This window comes from Rhynchophorus ferrugineus, unplaced genomic scaffold, assembly GCF_030347505.1.
Source record: "Rhynchophorus ferrugineus isolate W39M unplaced genomic scaffold, kcgeb_rfMv2 rfM4, whole genome shotgun sequence".
Taxonomy (NCBI): Eukaryota; Metazoa; Arthropoda; class Insecta; order Coleoptera; family Curculionidae; genus Rhynchophorus; species Rhynchophorus ferrugineus.
The window spans coordinates 46983993-47008912 of record NW_027472583.1 but is presented as its reverse complement, the minus strand read 5'-3'; the positions used below and the strand labels follow the sequence as shown (position 1 = coordinate 47008912).

The window sequence follows — 24920 nt, the reverse complement described above, 5'->3', positions numbered from 1 at the left end:
AAATCTATAAATCTCAGTATAAATTCGTTCTTAGACTGAGTCTGCAATACACAATCACAGACAATGTTTGGTTTCAACAGGATTTCATTCCAATAAAAAACAATTCTCTTATTTTTAATTCATGTTTTGAAAGTTACAAAGTAAATCTAAGAAGAGCTCTAGAAGGCGATCTCTCATATATAATGTTGTAACCAAGTTTTGTGCTTCTATAGCGCCTATATTTTTTCATTAGCATTTTTAATTAATTGCAGTTTACTTAAATACTGTTAATGTTTTAATTAAACGTTTTTCAAAACACATTGAAATTATTACCTATGGTAATCTGACAATTGTTATGTATAATAAACGATTTTAAATATATGTTTCATTAGTCCAATAATAACAGGTCAATTGAAAAGTCCCCGGCCTGATACATAGATGGCGCTACTATAATTAAAACCATCCATATGTTTTTTAGTTAGCCCTAACCGTCAAAAGATGTGTATATAAATTTGACACCTGTCGGATCATGTCGTAGTTTTTGGATTATAGCATTTTGAGTGAAGTAACTTTTGTTAATGTGAAAATAATGGATAAAAAGGTTGTTGTTGTTGTTGATAAAATATTGCTTTTTGAAGGGAAAATATACAGTTGAGGCAAAGACTTGGCTTGATACCGAGTTTCCGGATACTGCCCCAGGAAAATCAAGCATTAAGGATTGGTATGCTAAGTTTAGACGTGGTGAAATGAGCATCGAAGACAGTGAACGCAGTGGACGCCAAAAAGGGGTTATTACCGACGAAAACATTAAAAAAAATCCACAAAATGATTTTGAATGACCGTAAGTTGAAATTGAATGAAATAACAGATATTCGAAAAGATATCAATTGAACGTGTACATCACGTCATTCACGAATATTTGAGTATGAGAAAGCTCTGTGCAAAGTGGGTGCCGCGTGAGCTCATTTTTGACCAAAAAAAAACGACGAGTTGATGATTCGGAGCAGTGTTTGAAGATTATTAAGCGTAATAAAGCCAAGTTTTTGCGTCAATATATGACAATGGATGAAACATGGCTCCATCATTTCACTCCGAAGTCCAACCGACAGTCATCCAAGTAGACTGCACACGATGAACCCACTCCAAAGCGTGGGAAAACGCAACAGTCCGCTGGCAAGGTTATGGCGTCTGGGATGCGCATGGAATAATTTTCATGGACTACCTTGAAAAAGGAAGGACCATGAACAGTGACTATTACGTAGCGTTATTGGAGCGTTTGAAAGTTGAAATCGCCGAAAAACGGCCGCATTTGAAGAAAAAGAAAGTGCTGCTTCACCAAGATAATGCATAGTGTCACAAGTCAGTGAAAAGGACGGCAAAAATCCTTGAATTGGGCTTCGAATTGCTTCCTCATCCTCCGTATTCTGCAGTTCTGACCCCTAGCGACTATTTCCTGTTCTCAGATCTCAAAAGAATGCTCGCTGGGAAGAAATGTTCGTCGAATGAAAAGGTGATTGCCGAAACTGAGGCCTATTTTGAGGCAAAGGACCGTACTACAAAAATGGTGTCGAAAAGTTGGAGTTTTGCTATAATCAGTGTATTACCTTTGATAGGAATTATGTTGAATAAAAAAAACTAATTTTGCCAAAAAATGTGTTTTACTTGTGGCCGGGGACCTCTCAAGTGACCTGTTATAATTTAAAAGGAAATTATGACTCTTTAAGACCAGAAATATAACGTTTTGCCTTATTGAAATGTTTTTTGTTTTGATAATTCTTAAGAAAATTAATTGTATTAAAATACTGGCGTTTGCTGGCATGACTTATTTTTTTTGCTGACTGAGTATTTTAATAGAATTAGCTGTTTTGATGGCATAGTTTTGGTAAAAAATAATAAAGTTGAGATTCACTAATGAATTGAAATTCCTGCTACCTTTAATAGCAGGTAATATAACATAATAACAACAGCAAAATAATTAAGTGATATGTAAACAACATTAAAATATAATAATTAAAAGCTATTTCACTGAATAGTTATCTTATACACTATAAATATATGTAATAATTCTTGTTTGTAATATTATCACATATTTAACCCAAGAAGAAACCACAGAATTTAAGAAACCACTAAGTCAATTTGGTGCTTATACTGTCTAGTTCTTTTCTGCCTGAAGTTGAAGGTACATATCTCTATCGGTTTCAAAAGAATATGTGGAGAAATGCATTATATAATTTTCAGTTATTTAACCTTTCAATTTACTTCCTTCCTAAAAAATATTATATTTGTATCTAATCCTTTTTTAAAATTATACTTCTACTTTTTCTTCTTGGTAAATTAAACTCATCTCATACACGTCGGCTATGATAAACATACTAATTAAATTACAATTAGAAATTACATCTTGATTAAGAATTTGCAGTTTCACATTTAGATCAATCCTCACAAAACATCAATTTATATCTGTTTTTTCATTTAAACAAGTCATTTTTACCATAAATCCTATGCCCTATAACATTTCAGACCAAAGAACATGAACAAATCAGTCAGTTGCTCTTGCTTTTATATTCTCAGCCCTCTGGCGTCTGAAAAGCGCAGCTGGAACTTGGTTACGATTGCGCCCATTTAAGTTCCTATTCTAGGTCTTAATGTATTTTGTTTATAGTATAATACTATTCAAAAATCATATAGGAGTGTCAAAAGTATGACTCATACTAAAAATAGTATGTCAACAGTTTATTATTTTGTTGTTATATTTAGCAAATAGTCCTTCCCATGTAGTACAATACTAATGCGAGTGTACTTTCTGAAAACATTTAATTGCTAAAAGAACAATTTCGGTATTCCCATATTTGGCCTATCCCATTACTTTTAAATTTGATTGTTGCGAATGGCATCGATGAGGGGGAAAACGATGCTTCAAATGTCGTCGTCGACGACGTAGGGTCTTTGGTTTTCGAAAGCTATCGGTTGTGGGTGTGGGAGGATGGCCGGGGGCGGCCGGGGCAAGAGCAAGGGACGCTGAGACGAAGGGCATTCGCTTATTAACGTCATCGAGGGTGTACCGGACAGCACAGGATCCAAGAGCAGACGAGGGTCTTGAAAGGGTAGCTAGGATTTGTCAAACCGGACTGAAACAGCCCGAAAAACCGCATATACAGGGTGTTTTATCTTAGTTTGGTTTCAGATTATGATCTGTTAAGTATTTAGAAAATAATACTGACTCTTTGCCAAGCCGTTGGATATAATTTTCTTAATTATTCGTAAATCTTGACCATATTTTATACATCTTTTAAGACATTTTTGTGATAAGAATTGATTTTAAAAACAATGATTGTTAGTTATGGCTATCTTATTTGGATATTTGTATTAAGATTATTATTATTTCAAGTTTAGGCTGTTCATGTTGGGTTCGATTGACTATAACTATATAAATATTATCGAGTTAGAAATTTAAACTAATGTTACTTGATTTTGAATAATAAGAAATGTTTTGCCTGTTGGAGTGTCTACTTTTTAATTATAGAAACTAATATTCCTATGGAAACCACTATATAAATGATAGAAATTAAAAGTATAGTTATGCGAGTGTTTGACGCTATATTAGGTTCTCAATATTAGATTAGTTATTAGGTCTTAATTTTATTTAGTATAATTTGCAAATATTGTCCCTGAAACACAAAATGCTAATTATAAACACGCTTTCTCCTTTCATAAACAGAGGGAAAAAGCGAAAAGAAAAAAATCGCCCTGGTCTGCCGATTAACAGTATTTAAAAGTCGAGATCCCCTTGTCACGGAGGTTTACGCGCTATTACCGTATTTTATATATTCCTGACGCGGTCTCGTGGTGATAAAAAGAGTATAAAGGAGTTTAGACGGGGGTTGTCGCGTAGTCGGTCGCCCTGATGGGGTTTATGGTCGATGACGTCAATTTACCGGTCCTAGTGCACCGTGCAATATGTTCCGGCCTTCCCCTGGGGCCTTTGAGCCGGATGTACCGCGGTATACGGCGACTGATGGAAATCGATCACCGGTTCACACACACACACATACACACACACCTACACATATCTACGTATATATAAACGCACGCACCTCTACGCTACACATAATCGGCTCGGTCAAATATGGACGACTTGTAAAATGGGACAATATCCGTTTTTTAAGGTATCGGTGGAAGAGAATACAAAGCTATATCAAAGCCTTAAAAGAGCTATCAGAATAAACAAAACTCTATTTAATATTCATTATCAAAGATGTAATAAGTCTGTTGATTACAGACAGCAAACTAGTGTTTGTATTATTATTTTCAATAATATAATAATATAACTTTGAAATAATTTTGAGGGATTTCATTATATTATCATGTATGGCACCAGGCGCTTATGCAATCTATTAAGTGTTGATATTATATGTCTATTATATCTTTTGTCTTGTTATAACAAATTTAATCATAAATATTTTCCATCATTTTCTACAACATTTTCCCATCTTTCTGGCTACATGTTCGAAAAGACGACAGTAAAAGGACTCTGGCATGCATTACAGACTGGCCAGAGCTGGAGAATCAGAACTTCATGTTTATACAAATATAACAATTTTTCATTCTAACCTTTACTAACAGGCCAATTGAACAGTCCCCGACCTACCATAGTAAAACACATTTTTTTTGCCAAAATTAGTTTTTCTTATTCAACATAATTCCCTTAAAGGGTGATGCACTGATTATAGCGACCCTCTAAGTTTCGATACCATTTTTGTTGTACGATTTGTCCTGTGTTTCAAAATAGGCCTCAGTTTTGGCGATCACCCCTTCATTCGACGAAAATGTCTTCCCAGCGAGCTTTCTTTTGAGATCTGAGAACAGGAAATAGTTGCTAGGAGCCAGATCTGGAGAATACGGTAGATTAGGAAGTAATTTGAAGCCCAATTCATGGATTTTTGCCATCATTTTCACTGACTTGTGAAACGGTGCATTGTCTTAATAAAACAGCACTTTCTTTTTCTTCAAATGCGGCCGTTTTTCGGCGATTTAACGCTATGCAATAGTCGCTGTTGATGGTCCTTCCTTTTTCAAGGTAGTCAATGAAAATTATTCTATGCGCATCTCAAAATACAGACGACATAACCTTGCCTTGGGTTCATCGTATGCAGTCCACTCGGACGCCTGTCAACTGGACTTTGGAGTGAAATTGTGGGGATATATTTCATCCATTGTCACATATTAGCTCAAAATCTCGGGTTTTTTACTATTGATATCTTCAAACATTGCTCCGAATCATCAACTCGTCGTTGTTTTTGGTCAAAAGTGAACTCGCGCGGCACCATGTTTGCACAGAGCTTATACCCAAATATTCATGAATGATATGATGTACACGTTCAGTTGATATCTTTATTGTATCTGCTATTTCATTCAATTTCAATTTACTCGTTTAATGGTTTCGTCGGTAACAACCTCTTTCGGGCGTCCGCTGCGTTCACCGTCTTCGGTGCTTATTTCACCACGTCTAAACATAGCATACCAATCCTTGATGGTTGATTTTCCTGGGGCAGTGTCCGGAAACTCGGCATCAAGCCAAGTTTTTGCTTCAATTGTATTTTCCCTTCAAAAACCAGTATATTATCATCACGCGAAATTCCTATTTATCCATTGTTTTCACAATAACAAAAATTGCTTCACCCTAAATGTCTAATTTATACACGTCTCTTTTGCGGGTTAGGGCTAACTAAAGAACATATCGATTTAATTGTAGTGGCGCGATCTATGTGTTAGGCCGGGAACTTTTCAACTGAATTGTTATAATGTCCAAACAAGTTCTGTTTTCATATTATTTAACATAACCATACCTTTGTTCATAGCAATCTATAATATTGGTGTTATATTCTTTATACACTTATTTTTGCATTATCTGGTTCCATTTTTTTTAAATTAAATAATACCTAATTATATTACTTCAGCATTGAGTAAGTATACAATTAACATAAAATTGTATTTCTAACCAAAACTCTCGTAAACAGTAACGCGTGGCTGTGAAATCTGTCAAGCTAGTTGCTATAAATGCATATTTTTATTTTTTTATTAATCTCTTGAACTTCAACTATCTGCCCGTTGGCAATAAGTATTATTATATGATTTTCGTTATACAATATAACTATCCTGACATGTAGAGAATCACTTCAGTAAGTGATCGTATATTCGATGAAAAATTATAATGAAACTTAATTATAATCTAAATCTTATTATAGATATTTTTCTAACTTATTCTAAAGTCTATCCCATCTTATTCTAAAGACTATTCTAACTTATTTTAGAGATTATTATATCTCTCTTGCGGGAGTTCATCACTCTCTCTGCTTGCGGGAGTTCATAATTATTTAATTTTACTGAGCGACAGGTTCTTCTACAAAGGCTGAATGTTATATGGGTAGATTTTGTCTCATTTGCTTTGATACGACACGTTTTCAAATATAATTCGACTTTGTTAAGATGAAGTTGGAGGTTTCTTGTGGCTGATATTGGATCCTCGTGTGATGATAAAACCGCCATATCGTTAGCATATGTTGCAACAGTAGTGTTTCTAGAAGTCGGTTGGTAGGTCAGCTGTATACAACAGATATAACAATGGGCCAAGAACACTGTCCTGCGGAACACCCGAATATATCGGATGTAGGTCAGTGTATTCAACACTCTGTTTCACAATAAAGTGCCTGTCTGTGGGATAATAATTTCAGTAGTTGAAAGTACGTATGGGGCAAAAGTTTTTTAAATTTAACATGCAGTCCAGCGTGCCAAACCTTGTCGAAGGCTTCAGATATACCGAGAAATATAGCAGAGCAAAATTTTTTTATTATTAAGATTTTATTAATTTTGTTCACTAATATATGTATTTGTTCTGTGGTTCAGTGTTTATTACGGAAGCCAAATGATGGTCTGGAATAATAATTCTCTCTTCTATCATTATTTTGAGTTTCTTATTGTATAGTTTTTCAAAAAGTTTAGAGATCACAGGTAAGGACACTTATAGGACGATAAGAGGAGACGTCTGCTGGTTTTTCTCTGGTTTTAAGTGCTAGGAAAGTAATTAAGTCTTAGCATAGCATTAAATATGATTGTTATTAATTTGATGTACATTTTTGAGAGCTCTTTTAAGATTCTTCCAGTAATTAAGTCAAAACCAGGAGCTTTTTAGCGCTGATTTCATTAACTATTGTTTGTTTTACTTCCTTGACAGTAAGTTTCTCATGTGGCAGATCTATTTGAAACGGAGTGTTAAGAAAGTCAACTATGTGATTTTGTTATGCTGGGGATAATGAATACATATGAGTAGTTCTGATCAATCTGTACGCTCGCCAGGTTCCTTTTACTGTCGTCTTCTCATTCGATCTGCAATATTGTGTCATTCACATATCTTGTAACATATGACCGAGCGTTGTCATGGTAGAAGATAATTTGGCTCTGTTATTTGCTGTTGCTTGTCTTTTTTGCAACAAAACGTCGTTCAATTTATTTAATTGATTTTGGTAAATATCTGTACTAACAGTTTCGTTTAATTTTATGCAGTTCGCAATATTCTACATCTTTCTGATGCCACCATATGCAGAACAAGACTTCATGACCATTAACATTCCGCTTCAGTGTCAATGTCCTAACTTTTTGAGCGTTTGGGATTATCGTAGTGGATCCCATATCCATCGTCGGTCCACTCCCGCAGTATTCTCTTTTTAGCTGGCACTCAATGAAACCGTGAACTTTGAATCTTTGCCATCTCGCGTAATGTTAATTAACTCAATAATACTAACTAAAAAACTATATTTTTTATATTAGAATGTTAAAACCACCGATATTAACTATGTTATGAAGTATAACAGTTGTTTGTATTCATGTTTCCCATTTTTACTATCGTTATGGTATTATACGTATCTATTGATACAGTTGATCAAAGTAGATGCAGACATTTGATATATGTTAATGTGCGAAGCGAAAACTTCGGATCCATTTTTGAGAGTATTGAATATAAAGAGTGTGAATTTAATATAGTTAAAGTTTATATGAAGAAGTGCAGAAAGCTAATAGTTAAATAATACATAATATGAATTTCAAAAAGAATAAATATTTAGGGTGCTTTTAATGTTTTCCTGCCATTTTTTAAAGATTTCTTCAGGATATCGGATGTTAGTAATTGTTTCAGATATACTTATAATATAATAAAATTTAATATAACATATCAAAGCTTTGACTATTTTGTTGGAAAAGTTATACTATTGGTTCAAAATATACCATTAGACATCTCTATAACACAAAAATATATTTTATATTTAAATATTTTGTTTTCCTTAGTTGTAGGTAATGTAAATATTTAACAAAAAGTAAGAAATTTGGAACATCTTTATATGCGACATAATATTTTGGATATATTCTGTGTTCTATGATCAAACAAAGCAATGGAATACTTTTGAAATTAAGAGTCTGAGCTTATAAAATATATTTTTTGAGATAATTATTTCCCATTTAGGGAATTCTGACCTGAATTTTAACCGATAATGTCAAAAGGTTTTAGTCGCGAATTCTTTTAGTCCAGAATAGGTTTCCATTAAAAAAATAATTATTTGTTATTTCCGTTAAATACATTTTTTATGATTTATATTAAATAACATATTTAAAACATGAAATTTTTAAGTAATTAATTAATTAAGTAATTATTTAATTAATTAAATCATCTAAATTAAACATATTTTATATTTTATAATATAATTGTCAAGCGTTTTTAGTAATTTAGGAAAGAGTTTACACAGAAAACATTATTAGCCTAAATACAAGTAACAAAGACTTAAAAAATAAATAAAAATAAGAGTTTTGTTTAAATTTTTCAATAACGTTAATATCACTATTGCTTCTAGAATGAAATTAATTCAATTGGTCTAATTTTTCTCTCTAGTCCTCGACCTCTGGTTAATTACTAGTATTATATTTTTACTAATATTGTAATATTTAGTATTATGATGTTATGGTAAGCGCTATGATATATGATAAATTTCTTTTGATTATTTAAACTAAGTGAAATTATATTTTAGCTTAAGTTTCAATAATATATTGACAAAATTGTAAAATGTGATAGTGAATAAAAATACATATGCATGGAGTATATAATAAATCATAAATTAATGTGAGTTTATATTGGAATACATTTATTGATACAGTATGACATGTTTTATTGTAAAAGACTTACACGACATATTTTAATTAAGAATAAAGATGCTTATTAATTCAAATTGTAACATTAACAGGTGTGATGCCAGTAAGCGTATAATATTTTATTTTACTCTAATATGTTTAGATTGAGAATTATTTTTGAAGTATTTATGGTGCTGTAGATGACGCAAATTCGTCAGCTATAATATTCGTTGGTTTAAAAAAAGTTATGAAATATTGCTATGGATTATGGATTTTAAACACACAGAACTATTTTTATACTTTGATTAAAGATTTTTTTGCATCCTTATCGGTTGAAATTATTGTTTTACACAAAAGCTTCTTTAGGAACAGAACAGATAATCTAAATTCGATTCAGATTAGGAAAATGTTTGCTATAATTTAAAATATTTCACGAGTTCCAAAAGTTTCTATGCTGAGTAGGCGATGTGTAGTCTGGATTGTTGTATGGAAGGTGAACCCTTCAGCACTAGTTCTTTCCCCTTCTAAATTTCACTCTTATTTCTCTCAAAGTTCTGATCAAAAAGCGTCCTCTCAGAAATATATAACAAATAATTTACGGTATATCATTTATACGCGACGTTGTTATGACCACATTTTTCGTAAGTGTAAATCATTCATAATTATTATAACTCTAATGATAAATAAGTGAACAAAAAATAAAAAAACTAAATGTGACACTAACAAATACGTGAATAGACTGGCAAGGATTTGTAAAACTCAAATTCACCAGAATATGCCAATTAAGACAACTTAACAATTAAAGTTAGAAGTAGAAAAATTGTTGTAAACATCCAGCAAACTGCTTGGATAGATAATTTCAGAATAAAATCCTGAGAAGTATTGTGTGAATGGTGAACGCATCCAAATACTACGTGAATAATTAAACCGAATAATTGCTGCCGTGTAAACACAGTGCTGCAATTTATGGACTACATTGAATTAGGACGCAGACTCAAGGGAACCAAATTGTGTGATCTTGTGTAGTTGTGTAATGAATTGACAGACAATATTCTATAATATAGTTTTATTAAATTATGTTTATATTAATAAAAGTTTATGTACTTACTGTTCTTATACCTTTCGTATATTTGGTTTCGAATAGAGCCAATATCAAGATGGTCAAGATTCGGAACCTACTTTGTATGTAGACTTCATTTTGTAAGTAATGTTATTCACAGTACCCGCACTAATATTTAGTGCGGAAGCAACCCGCTTAAAACATTTTCAATAAAATTGTAGCGGCTTATATTATTTAATATCATCAATAATTACCTCTTTAACGAAAATTATAGGCAAAAGAGGGGCTATTATCTCGTTCCTTTTCGAAATATTTTATTAAAGCCGCAATCAATTTGTGGACCCTGGGCAATCACTAGTATTCTATTCTTACTAATACTGTAATATTTTAGTATGATGATGTTATGGTAAGCGCTATGATATCTGATAAACTTCTTTTGATTATTTAAACTAAGTGAAATTATATTTTAGCTTAAGTTTCAATAATATATGGACAACATTGTAAAATGCATAGTGAATAAAAATGCCTCTATAACCTTGTTGAGGTTGAAATTATTCATCTGCTTAATCATTTAGTAATATAATAAATCATAAATTAATGTGAATTTATATTGGAATACATTTATTGTTACAAAATGACATGTTTTACTGTAAAAGAATTACACGACATATTTTAATTAAGAATAAAAATGCTTATTAATTCAAACTGTAACATTAACAGGTGTGATGCCAGTAAGCGATAATATTTTATTTTACTCTAATATATTAAGATTGAGAATTATTTTTGAGGTATTTATGGTGCTGTAGATGACGCAAATTCGTCAGCTATAATATTCGTAGGTTTAAAAAAAGTTATGAAATATCGCTATGGATTATGGATTTTAAACACAGAGAACTATTTTTATACTTTGATTAAAGATTTTTTTGCATCCTTATCAGTTGAAATTATTGTTTTACTCAAATGTATCTTTAGGAGCAGAATAGATAATCTAAATTCGGTTCAGATGAGGAAAATGTTTGCTATGATTTAAAATATTTCACGAATTCCAAAATTTCTATGCTGAGTTGGCGATGTGTAGTCTGGATTGTTGCATAGGTGAACCCTTCAGCACTAGTTCTTTCCCTTTCTAAATTTCACTCTTATTTCTCTCAAAGTTCTGATCAAAAAGCCTCCCCTCAGAAATATATAACAAATAATTTACGGTATATCATTTATACGAGACGTTGTTATGACCACATTTTTCGTAAGTGTAGATCATTCATAATTATTATAACACTAATGATAAACAAAAAATAAAAAAACTAAATGTGACACTTACAAATACGTGAATAGACTGGCAAGGATTTGCAAAACTCAAATTCACCAGAATATGCCAATTGAGACAACTTAACAATTAAAGTTAGAAGTAGAAAACTTGTTGTAAACATCCAGCAAACTGCGTGGATGGATAATTTCAGAATAAAGTCCTGAGAAATATTGTGTGAATTGTGAACGCATCTAAATTCTACGAGAATAATTACTTACACCGAATAATTGCTGCCATGTAAACACCGAAATGCTGCAATTTATGGACTACATTGAATTAGGACGCAGACTCAAGGGGGCCAAATTGTGTGATCTTGTGTAGTTGTGTAATGAATTGCATTAAATAATAAAAACACTGAAAAATGGTATTAACTTTTATTTTATTACAGATTAAGTAAGGGCCAGTGGGTTCTTCCCCCGGTTCTTACTATAGAGACAAATTATATAGTCTATACAAAGTTTTTTTTGTAATGCGTCATCGATATTTGTGACGTCGAAACATTGCAATGTTGCCGCATCAACCCTGAGGTTTAGTTCAGTTTGGCTTTGACATAAAAGTAAATTCAACTCTAAATAAAGTAATTGAACAAAAATGTTATCAAATATAAGTTATTTTAAAATTATAGTACACCTAATACATATAATATCGAAGGAATTAAAACTATAATTAACAACACAGGTATAATATTTTTAGGTTAGATTTGCTTTGTTTACATTCAACTCTTTTCCAGAACACTCATGAGGTAGGGTTTCTATGCGCGTTTTTTTTATGTAGTAGGAAATGTATTTTACTTTAATTCGAGAGTCTCATTGAGAGTTAATGAATATAATGACCAACGAAACCTATTCGAATGCTATTGTAACTTTTACCTTTGTCTATCAGTTTTGTTGTCTTTACACTTTTTTCTACTGCTTTGCCAAGAATGTCACAATGCACCATTTTGAAATATTCAAGTTTAATCAAGATAAACAAATTTAAATAGTTTATCTTCCTTGGTCTTATTTTATGCCTTTAAAATTAAATTCTTCTCCGAGGGTTATCTTTACACCATTTAAACCCTATGCCATGTAGGAGTGTATGAATGGATATCTTACATCTCTCAGAAAGCTGCATGTCCCTAACTCTTTTATATATACTTTCCAGACAGACAATATTCTATAAAATAATTTTATTAAATTATGTTTATATTAATAAAAGTTTATGTAGTTACTGTTCTTATAACTTTCGTATATTTGGTTTCGAATAAAGCCAATATCAAGGTGGTCAAGATTCGTCACCTACTTTATATGTATACTTCATTTTGTAAGCGATGTTATTCACAGTACTCACACTAATATTTAGTGTGGCAGCAACCCGCTAAAAAAATTTCAATAAAATTGTAGGGACCTATATTAATATCATCAATAATTATCTCTCTAACGAAAATTATAGGCAAGAGAGGGGCCTCCGTTATCTCGTTCCTTTCCGAAATATTTTATTAAAGCCGCAATCAATTTGTGACCCTGGCTATCTATTGTTTTCGGCATTTTCAAACGAAATGATATCATATGTTACCGAACGATTTAAAATTTATCAAAAATAATGTTTTAACTCTTACCTATTAATTATACCGACCGATTATAATCTGTAAATTGTTGTGGCTACATAATTAACTGTAGTTTTCAGATATACTATAATGTTAAAATAAATTACATTTGATAAAAATTTTGTTGAATTATTTTTTCTAGATTAAAATTTTCTTGAATGTCAAAGCCATAAAACTCAGAGTTGATGCGGCAACATTGTAATGTTTCGACGTCACAAATATCCACGATGCATTACTAAAACAACTTTGAATAGACTATAAGTTAGTCGGTAAAGTCTAGTAATAATATATTAATAAATCAGGATTAGGAATCAGGACGAATATTGTTTATTATTGTTATTTATTATATTATTGTTCCTGTTCAATATATCCAAAACTAGCTGACCCGACAGACTTCGTCCTGTCAAAAAGATTTGTAATGTGGCAGTTTTTGTGCCTACGTATTTTAAAAAATTCTCCTGAACAGAACCATCACCCTGGTGATAGGGCGTTGTGAATAAAAAATAATTAAATAAAACATATATAAGAATTGAAAAGTAAGTAATCGCTTTATTGTTAATCATGTGAATCATAATTATTATTATTATTATCATTATATTGCTTTGTGGTATACGATGTTTTTTGTTTGATTACCTGGCGCATAGATAAACAAATCTGATGGTTTTCCAACACGGGAACAGGCAACATACAATTGACCATGTGAGAAACATGGGTTTTTTAGATTAATACCACAAACACTTAATGATTGCCCCTGGGACTTGTTTATAGTCATAGCAAAAGCAAGCCGTCAACATGTCTATAGGAAATTTGCCATTACCAATGTCAATGAGTTGTTTAGAGAATATGTTTCCAGATTGGTCATTTTGCAACTCGACACGCATATTCTTGCTTAAATGAAGTACTTTAACATGTTTCCACAAATTGGAGGACTTTAGACATGCATTGAGTTCATCAGCTGGCGTTGATCGTGGAATCACTGGCAATGTTTGACGAAAATCTCCTGCTAATAAAATCATTGCACCACCAAATCGGTTATTATTGCTACGTAGATCTTTTAAGGTTCTGTCTAAAGCCTCCAAAGATTTTTTATGTGCCATCGTGCATTCATCCCAAACAATCAATTTACATTGCTGCAAAACCTTTGCCATTGCAGAGTTCTTCGAAACGTTGCAGGTTGGAGTTTCATTGCTTTGCATATTTAATGGCAATTTTAGTGCTGAATGGGCTGTTCGACCACCTTCAAGCAAAGTTGCTGCGATTCCCGACGAAGCGAGTGCAAGTGCAATTTTATTTTGTGAGCGAATTGTTGCTAATATTAATGAAATAAAAAAAGTTTTTCCTGTACCACCAGGTGCATCTAAGAAATAAATCCCTCCAGTTTCATCATTTGTTACTTTCATAAGAGTTTCAAATACATACTTCTGTTGTTCATTTAACAGTGGAAGATTTGTTTGAATTTATTCTTTCAAAGCGTTGAGATCATACAGTCTTTCTCGATGCAACTCTTGGTTAAAAGCGTCATGCATTGGACGATTGGGCGCGGTCAGGCCTAATTGAATTAATAGTTTGTTTGACATTATCAAGCACATGTCCTCAATTGAAATCAATGCTTCATTGTAAATTTCTTCACTGATTTGTATATTTGGATTTCCCATTCTATTCCGTATTTGATACAAAATATCATCACACATATAATCTTTGTACTTCATCCACAAATCAATTGGGTTTGATGGGAAGCATGTAGATATGATTATAGAAAACAATGTTCGTATTTGATGAGTGTGTGATGATATTACAGCATCATTGAGAGTTTGATCCCAATGAGCGTCATTTTCAAGCAATTGCAAACGTTGACAGGCTTCTCTGTAGGATCCACACAATTCACCATCAACAGTTCGTAACTGTTGGAATGATGTTGGGCCACGTACATTGACTAATAGCAGTCGTAAATAAAAACATTCATCATTGCTTGGATGTACTGAATAAATCCGGCCAATCGCATCGGTGGAATATACATCTGTATATCCTGGAACTGGTTTTCCTTGTTTCCGTCGTATAAATCTCCTTGAGGATTGATTCCAGGTATAATATTTTGGCATTTCAGAATATAGCAATGTTTGTGCGAAATCATCGTTTTGGCATGTCTCAAAAAAACTGGTTAATGTAGTAGATGGTGGCTGAGCAGCTCTTTGTACTGCGTTCTGTGCTGTAAAATACACTCTTTGTCCATTTTCTAAATGCACAGCTAAGTGAACAACAGAAGGGTGTCTCTCATGAATAGGAAAAGAAAATATTCGCCAAACTGCTTCATTACTACTGACATAGCGGCCCATTTGGTATTGGGTAACTTCATCATTAGAATTCTCTGCACCAATTCCAATCACAGCCATATCACTCCCTTTGGTTACATATTTGCAAATGTATTTAATCGATTTCACTGAATGGCAAGATTCAACGTTGATGTGTGCTTTGAATGTCTTTGATAAAATGGGTGAATATGGAACAATCCAACGATTATCTATTTCAATATCTTGTTAATTTAATTTGACAATTGTTGATTTTCCATTGTCTGCTGTCGATCTGCGACGATACAATGGATAACCGTCATTACCAGTAATTGTTTCCGATATTAATGTCCGTGGATATCGTTTTGAACATTTACCATCCATCATACACGGTGAATTTTGATTAAGAGTTCCACAGGGACCATGTATCATGTTTTTGATAACTACCTCATGCAATCCAGGATCTACTTGTACATTAGGGATTTCAGCTGATATCACTGCATCAACTTCATTTGGCCTTATCTTTTCAACCAACCAAATCAAAATGTGTGCATGTGGCAATCCTCGTTTCTGCCACTCCACAGAATACATCCAGCAGCGTGTCTCACCAAACACATTATGTTTTACGATGAAATTCATTAAAGATTTCAACTTTTGTCTAAAAACTCTGGCTGTAATATCATGACGATCAATGGATGATTTCCCAGGTAATAACTCCTGCTTAATTTCTATCCATTGCGGATTGCATGTAAATGTGATGAACAAATCTGCTGTACCATAATGACGAACATACGACATGGCATCTTGAGCATATTCGTGCATATGCCGAGGGCTTCCGATGTATGTTGCTGGAAGAATAGTCATCCGACCGACATTCTGTGCATTTCCATCAGTATTAATCGCATCTCGAAGGTGAATATACTCTTCAGATCGGAGTTTGGTTTGATTCAACCTGATGAATGTTAATCTCTCCGTTTCAATTTTAACATACATGTCATCAACATATTTGTGATATAATCGCCGACATTTCAATATGTGATTATCTGCATTTTCCCGAATCATTAGGCGGTATGAATAATTGTTCATTGAACTGACTTTTTTGTTGGTTTCAGAACCTGTAAACAGATTTTGTTTTAATAACATTCAAATATAAAATTAAAATACATAATATAGTGACTGAGATATTATCGCCATAGCTAAACTAATATTTTAGTTACCTGTAATGGGATTTATCATTTTTATTGATAAATCGTAGCCATCTTCACCTTGCCAAAATATAATGGGATATTGCAGTGCATCATATGAGCGGTGTGTTTCCTTTATACGTTGTAATTGATCATTCCGACGATGTAAAACAATATCACGGGATTCCAAGTTTTCTCCAACTACAACGATAGCAACTTCATCAATAGTTGGTGCATTAAAACGTCTTGTATGTTGACCTGCAGGTGTTTTATCAGCTCTGATTACAATTTTGTGATTATCGGATGGCATCAGATCCAGGGCAGTTTTAAACAATATAATCAATTGATTGTGTTGATGAAATAAAGTTTGTAATTGTTCTACAATAGACCTTTTTACTAAATTGTTATGTGCACAACGCAGATCAATTTCTTGTGGTGAATTGCCCATAAAATAAATTTGCAGGAATTTGTTGTCGCTATCTGACACTGGTAACAGTGAACCTGCTCTGTGATATATTTGCCCTTGTATCTGTAAATAAAAAAAATATTATGGTGTGGTATAAATTAATGGATTGTCAATGATCAAACTTAAATAATATTTGATCTTAAAAAGTATATATTTAGTTTTAACTAATATCTATCAAATATAAAATATAATAAAAGTGTCACTGAAACTGAATCACCATATAATATGATGACTAAGTGATATATTTCGTAATGATTAAGAAATTGAAGATTAGTAACACATCTTAACTTTGGTGACAGAAAATTTTGTTCGCTAAAATAATTATGAGTAACTGCTATAATACATACCTTGAAAGTTGGCATAAAATTTTCCCGAACTGCATTTGTTGCCCCAAATGAAGTCATTTGAAAGCAATTGTTATATTGTTGAATATGTGTCAAAAAGTGTATAGAATCTGTTCCTATTCCTGAAACCAATGAGTACAATGGTTCTGGTGGTGGATCCAATTGTATCAATTTCACTTTACCATTTGCGCAACACAATCCATTGGCTTCGTTTTTGTATTTTAATGCCTTACAGTGTGAGCAAACCAAGTTCATAGAACCAATAACAACACATTGGTAGTTACTGTAGTCAATTGACACATCGTAACTGAAAGCAGCTGGATTCAAACTTGCGCGATTATTAGTTGAATGTCGCGCTCGCGCTTCACGCGTTTGTGATATCCGAATTCTTTCACGTTCATTTCCGTCGTCACGTTCTTGTGCAGTACGATTAGATCGGTAATTAGTTTGGTTTATAGCATTTCTGGTTCTTCTACCTAAATTGCTTCGTCTTATAGGAGGCATATCAAATATAAATTATTTTTTCACTAATCACGAACTAAACAAACACTAACTAACTAAACACTCTGCACAAAACACGATATACGAATTTGTTTCGTGTATCACTTGACAATTCATCTGTCATCTGTCAAAAGTCATCTGTAACAGACAACTTTTTTTTTAAATTTGATATGACTTGAACTCAAATCCTTTTAAGCCGTACGAATTGTTTTATTTATTTAAAATTTGAATTAAATTTTAAACAAATAAAAAATTTTAAATTAATAAAACAATTCGTACGGATTAAAAGGATTTGAGTTCAAGTCATATCAAATTTAAAAAAAAAAAGTTGTCTGTTACAGATGACTTTTGACAGATGACAGATGAATTGTCAACTGATACACGAAACAAATTCAAACAAAAAGGGCTATTTTTAGGGTTTTTCCAGCAATAATTCTAATTTTTCTCGCCGTAAAAACCATCCCTGAACTTCAACGAACATTTTAAAAAAAGATTTGGCCAAATTGGTCCAGGCGTTGTTGAGTTATGCGCTTAGGAACATATTTTGCGATTCATTTTTATATATAAGATTGCTATTGCGGCTGATCGAATGCTATTGTGACAACGCGTGTTCTTCAGCATTAAGCTTACTGACTGGGAGAGTGCGTTTTACACAGCCTATTTAACTTTTTGAATTATTTTTTTTAATGATTTTACTCTATTGTCTATAGACGCTTACAATTAGAATTGCAATTCCAATTGCAAAAATGTTGTGTCTATATTCTTCTAAACGGACGTTTTGCTTTGGTTTAAAATTTGCTGATTATATCTAGACACTAATACCTAAGAAATATTTGTATTTTCCTATTCTATATTTGATTATTTTAAGACTAACACTTATACACTATGTAGTGTATTTAAATTGCTTCAATCTTCTAATTTTTCGTGCATAATCAGTAGTTGTACTGTTTCCACGTTGCTGTGATCTAATAACCTTATTTCATGTTTTAAGTACAAATCTTGGATAATTTTGTAAATATATTTAATTTCCAAGTCATTGTGCATTTCTTCATTGGATACGTAGTGATAAGCATTGGTAATTAATCGTACAATTTTGTTTAACAGCTTCTTTACATTTAATATTTTTTGGCTCTTTGGTTTTATCTCTTCAGTGAGAAAGTGGAAGCTAGTGATCCTGAAATTACACAAAGAGAGTTTATTGTCGATTAAGTATTGATGTTAAACTAGTTTATATTCAGACACTTTGACCTTATGTTTATTAGCGCCTACAGAATTGTGAAGAATTTATGACCAATATTTTTGTAATACCCGAATTTTCACCTAGTGCATACTCTAGTTTAAGTAACTAAAGTAAATTTACTATTATGATGAAAAAATAGTAATAAATAAAAATTGAGGTGTCTCTATTATGAAGTCTCAACTAGCTGTAGCTTATTTGTTTTTATCATAACAGTGACCCTTCATATAAAACATTGATTTTCACTAAAATCTTATCATTCCATAACACCCTAATTCGTGTTATTCAGTTTCATTCATTTCATTTCGCATGATTCTCTTTTGATTTTGAATGATAACTAAATGATTTGTATCCAAGAGCTATTACTTAATTGTTATTTGATAAAATAAGCAGGATTTTACTTTAAAAGCCTTACTATATTTTGATTTCAGTAATACACCATAGTTATTGTACACTACGCAGCAACTCAATGAATAGCTAATTTTCTTAATATGTCATTTAAATTGATTGCATATCCATCGGCAGTAGTAGAATATGTTTAATATGCATTATGTCTAATAGTCGAAGACATTTTATTGTTGGAAAGAGCTTTATCAGTAATATCGTCAAGGTGAAACAGTTAACTAATTGGAAATCGCGATGCAACACAAGAGGAAATTGGGTTTTAAGATAAACCTAGTCGATTACATAATTTTATATAATTTTGTAATTGTTTATTCAAAGCTTGATAGAAAAACTATTTTGCTTTTAATCTTAATAGATGCTCTCTATGCTTCTACAAAATAATAAAGCAAGAAATTTAAATAAATTTGAAATCTTGAATAGTGATGTACTGGGGGTAAACTGCAAATATAATAAAATAGCATAACGTATTTTTCTATCTGATATATAAGTTAGTTATACTTTCCAAGATTATCATAAAAAATTCATTATATTAAAGTAAGATAAGAAAAAGTAATTGTATTATATTACTAATAGTAAAAGAGAAAATAAAAATTGATATAAGTTTTCAGAGTGTTCATTTTGAGGTCTCTTTCTGATTAGAACGTTTTCCCTTGCTAACATTTTTTGAGCTCGAAAAGTATACGACTTGCTATTTATAGTTCAAGTCTTGCCAGGTATCACCTGAGGTTTTCAATGGAAACCTTTTTGATTACCGATACAATTCCATTTTACATCGACGCTGTACGTTGTTATAAAGCAATATCGTGATAGACTATTGGGGCATAGTATGACCGTGAAAATGATTTCTTTGTCTTGGATCAAAATAAATGTTACAAAGATATATTCAAGATGTATCAAAAGCTTCGTATGAAGTTAATACATGTGACGAACGAAGGAAATCAGTCTATCAACCTGAAACAAAATAGAAATCGACATATGGGCCTTCCAAGACGAACCAAAACGAACAAAATGTGTTCGCGGAAGAAGCGCATCGTAAGAAAGTACTTGCCTGATTCTTCGGAGTTACTTGTCATTTAGTGATGGTGGTTTAAGAGCAGTTTAGAACGTCCAGTTTTGAACGATATATGACGATTTATTGCCAGATGTCTTTGGAGAATTCGAAAAGTGGCAAAAGAATGCAATGCAATGGCTCAAACAATACAACGGATTTTATTCTCCTAAATATCGAATTTATGGGCGCTTAGCCGTACAGCCCTGGTTTGGCACCCATATAATTATTTTTTTCCTTAAAATTATTTTGAACAACAATATAATCAATATGTATCGTCGATAATTTTTAATATCAGTCCAGAAATATAAATAAGAATCCTCGTAACACATTTTCTAATAAATAAGAAGCACGTTTTTAACTGTGATTTTGTTTTCACCTAAATATTGAGTTACATAAACATCATTACTGGATGGAACAATGCATTATCATGGTTTGAAATGGTTTCAATTTTGGCACATTAGTGAACACAAAGGACAAATAAATTTCAGAATACAATTGTTGTGGCGTACTTTATTTCACGTTGTTTATTCACCTCTTGTTTTTATGTAGCCGTATTTTATTTCCTCAGCAATTGATAGTATTAATAAATGGTATATAATTTTTGTATTCTCAATAATCTCCACTAGCAATTTGATTAGCATTCAAAATAGCTAAGATTTGCAAGAAAAATTGTTGGATGTTCTGCTTCTTGTAGATTCGTATATACATAATATTTTCAGCTAGCAAGCGCTGTGTACTCAAATAGTAAGGAATTTAATAATGTAGAACAAGAAAAAATGTTGTGAAAGCTATCCAATACCAGTATAAGGGTTAGATCAATATTATGTCAAAAATATATCTGAAACGCTACCGAAGAGACTGATTGAAATGGTGAAAAATAGAGGAGGATGTAACTGTTACAGAAATAGAAACAAAAGATATTCATCAGTTTTTTTTATCTAACTGTTCTAAAATTTTGTCGCGCTGTTCTAGAAGCAAATAACCTGCGAGTAAAGAATTGTTTTCTCTTTGCCACGTTTAAATAAATCGACGAATCTAAAAGCTAAATATTAATTTTGATTAAGAATTGAAATGTAACATCTGTTATAAAAATTTTCTCCTGTATTAATAGTTGAACTCTTATGTATCTGTTTGAGACGGTCACTATGGAAGTTTCAACTAACAATAAAAACACTGATCCTAGAACTTTATCAGAAAATATGACTTATTTATTTACTTGGACACAAAGCTGCCAAGTAAAATTTCTAGTGCTTCTTAACAGTGCTTAAGCTCAAGTTGTCCTGTGATATGTGAACGTGTCTTCACCTGAATTCAGATTACCTTTAGTTCCAGGGCAGTGTTGTATGTCTTAATTGATTGACAGATGAAGACGCTGGAGAAGAGCTGATAATTTTAGAGAGTTTTTTGATAGACATTGTTGGGGTATTTTTACCACCGGCACCTTACACTGAATCTGATTTATTTCATTGAAAAACTTCCCCTGGTTTATGGGTATTTGCTGGGAGAGTTTCTAAATCCGTTGATGGGGTAAGGTTTTTGTAGAATATAATAATTTTTCACGATCGGTTTGTATGCCCGCTATGTTATGATGCCGCCAGCGAGCATCGGAGGAAGTGAATATTCTTAGGCTTAAGGACTTTTTGAAAAATTTTATAAAAATATATTCATTTACTTCATTGTGATTAGTTTAATTAATAAATTAGTAGTAAAACAGTACAGTGGGTGCTTTAATTTACACCCAAGTCCAGTTGAAATCTCCAGCTATGAGCAATCAAGGCAAATTGAAGTTAGTGTCAGTTTGTGAATCGCTGGTTTTAAAAATACAAACAAAGGGGCTCCAAAGGCAATTTGACTAGACTAGGGAGCTCTCGAGAAGGTACTTCAATATCGGTAAGAGAACACACTGTATTATACATTTTTGATCCTGCTAGTCGGATCATGAATCAGAACATTTTATTTTATTATTTTATTATTTTATTTTTCTATATAGATTAGAGACAAGTTCATAGAAAACAGTGGGCAGTATTTCCAAAACTAATTTCGTCATTCAATTTTTGTATGAAATATATATTGAATAATCTGTAAAATTATATCATACATATATATTTGTATATGTAAGATTATGTGTGTGAAAATAAAGAATGATCACGAAGGCAAAGAGAAAAAATGCCGTTAGAACGTAATGACAACTATGAAAAAAAATCCCTTTTTATCTATCGATTCGACTCGGTCTTGGAAAAAAGCCACTGTTCCTAATTAAGCCCGAATCCATCACGCCCATGGCGGGGCGGCTTTCCCCGTAACCCGCTCCGCTCGTCCCCATAGCTGAACCACCACCGCCACCGCCCTTCGCCCCCCTCGCCATGAACCCTCACGGGTCGACATGTGAGATCCGAGCCCGAGGTTGCAACTGTAAGGATGCGAGGGTAGTGGTGTCGGTGGAGATACAAAAAATATAGGGCTTCGCTGGCGGCGGAAGCGTACAGGGCACAGCTTTTTGTCGCCCCCCTTCCCCTTTCCAGGATGAGGATGGTCGGGACAAAGGCGGCGACGTCGGGCACTCTCGGGCATCGTTTCTTTTTCCAGCTACGTGCCAGCGATTGTTTGTGAACACTTCTTGTTCGGATCTTCATTTAATCGCGTTCACATGAAGAATGGCCCGCCATTTTGTTCGTATATAGTAGGCAGATGGTTTACTGCTTACAGAATTATTAAAAAAATTGCTTAAGGTATATAAAATCACGTATAGTTCATTCAATAAAACAGTGAACTCATGTCATCTAAATTTATAACGTTAAAAAAATATAAATTTATAACAATATTGCAGCATCAACTTTTAGTTTATTTAGTTCTTAATTCATTTTGACCAGGACATATAACAGAATTCTAATTTAAATAAAGTAATTAATCAAAGACAATATTATCAAATATAATTTATTTTAATATTTTAATACATCTAATGCGTATATTATCGAAGAAGTATTAAACTCTATTTAATTATGCAGCCACAACAGTTTGTAGGTTAGGGTTATTTATCAATATTTACATTAAACTTTTCCTTCTTTTCCTATCATCTATGAGGCAGATATCTAGTCCCGATTATTTATGAACCTTTGTTGTTCGGATCTTCTTTTAATGGTATTCAGATCAAAAATGATATCCCATTTTGTTGTTTGTAGTAGGCAAATGACTATATATAGAATCATTTACAACTGTTCATAGAATTATTCAGGAAACTTCTGAAAGTATAAAATCGCGTATTCAATAAAGTTCATTCAATAAAACAGTGAATTCATGTCATATAAATTTATAAAGTCAATATTGCCGCATTAACTTTTATTTTATTTAGCTTTTGTTTCATTTTGACTTCAACATATAACAGAAATGAAACAAAAATAACATTATTAAATATTATTTATTTGAATATTATAATACTTCTCCTGCATGTATTATTGAATGACTTAAACTACAGTTAATTATACAAATACAATAGATTTTGTGTCACTGGTTGCGGTATTGCCTTGTTTAGTCATTGTCGTGTCACTGTAATTCTCCTCAATTTCTTCTGTTACTACTACTTAATCACTGCGTTTTCCCTAACGCATTTGCCAGATCTACAAAACACTTAGTATTAATTCTCATTTCTATGGAAACAGATATTTTATTTTAGTTTTTTTATTAGAGTTAAAAAGGCTGTCCTTAGTATTTCATTTCATAAACTGATATATTTTTTAAACTGATGATAGAACTACAATTTCAATATAACTCGAAATATTTATTTCATCTATTATCGAATTATCTATTTATTTGATTTATTTCAAATATATCTTACAGCAAATTTACTCTGAAACTGATACTTTTTTTTATACAATTTTATTGTAAATTTATTGATATTAATAACCATCAAGTTAGTTTTAAACAAATGTTTAGTAATTAAAGTATTTATACAAATTTTTTCCATAATTTGTTGAATAAGTGTCTTTATTTTTATATTAGAAATGAAGCTAGGTACCCTCTAGATCTTTAGAAGCTTATTTGAGTTAAAATGTAGTATTATTATTATATAGCAAAGCTGTTAGCTGTTGCTGTTAAATCCGGAGATCTGGCTGGCCATGCTAAATCGCCACTTCGCGAAATTAGTCTTCGTGGAAAAACGTCATTCAACAATTGAATTGTTGAACGAGCTGTGTGTGCCGTGGCCCCATCTTGCTGAAACCACATGTCTTCTACTCCTCAAGTTTCAAGCACAAGAAAATTTCGAATCATGTTTTGGTACCGTTCAGCAGTAACAGTAACTGCAACACCTTGGTAATTTTCAAAAAAATAGGGGACCAATGATGTTTCCA

General features: G+C 32.3%; 2 protein-coding genes across 3 annotated transcripts in view; one reads left to right on the top strand and one right to left on the bottom strand.

Annotated features, from left to right (window-relative positions):
- Positions 1 to 24920, top strand: part of LOC143196535 (nucleolar protein 4) — a 121639-nt gene that overhangs the window by 55547 nt on the left and 41172 nt on the right. The window lies entirely within an intron of this gene.
- Positions 2834 to 18043, bottom strand: LOC143195731 (uncharacterized). The gene is made up of 3 exons (XM_076403165.1): positions 17384 to 18043; positions 16604 to 17099; positions 2834 to 3087 (listed from the first exon to the last, which is right to left on the bottom strand). Exons 1-3 carry the CDS (start codon positions 17882 to 17884, stop codon positions 2834 to 2836), a joined length of 1251 nt encoding a protein of 416 aa, XP_076259280.1. The 5' UTR covers positions 17885 to 18043.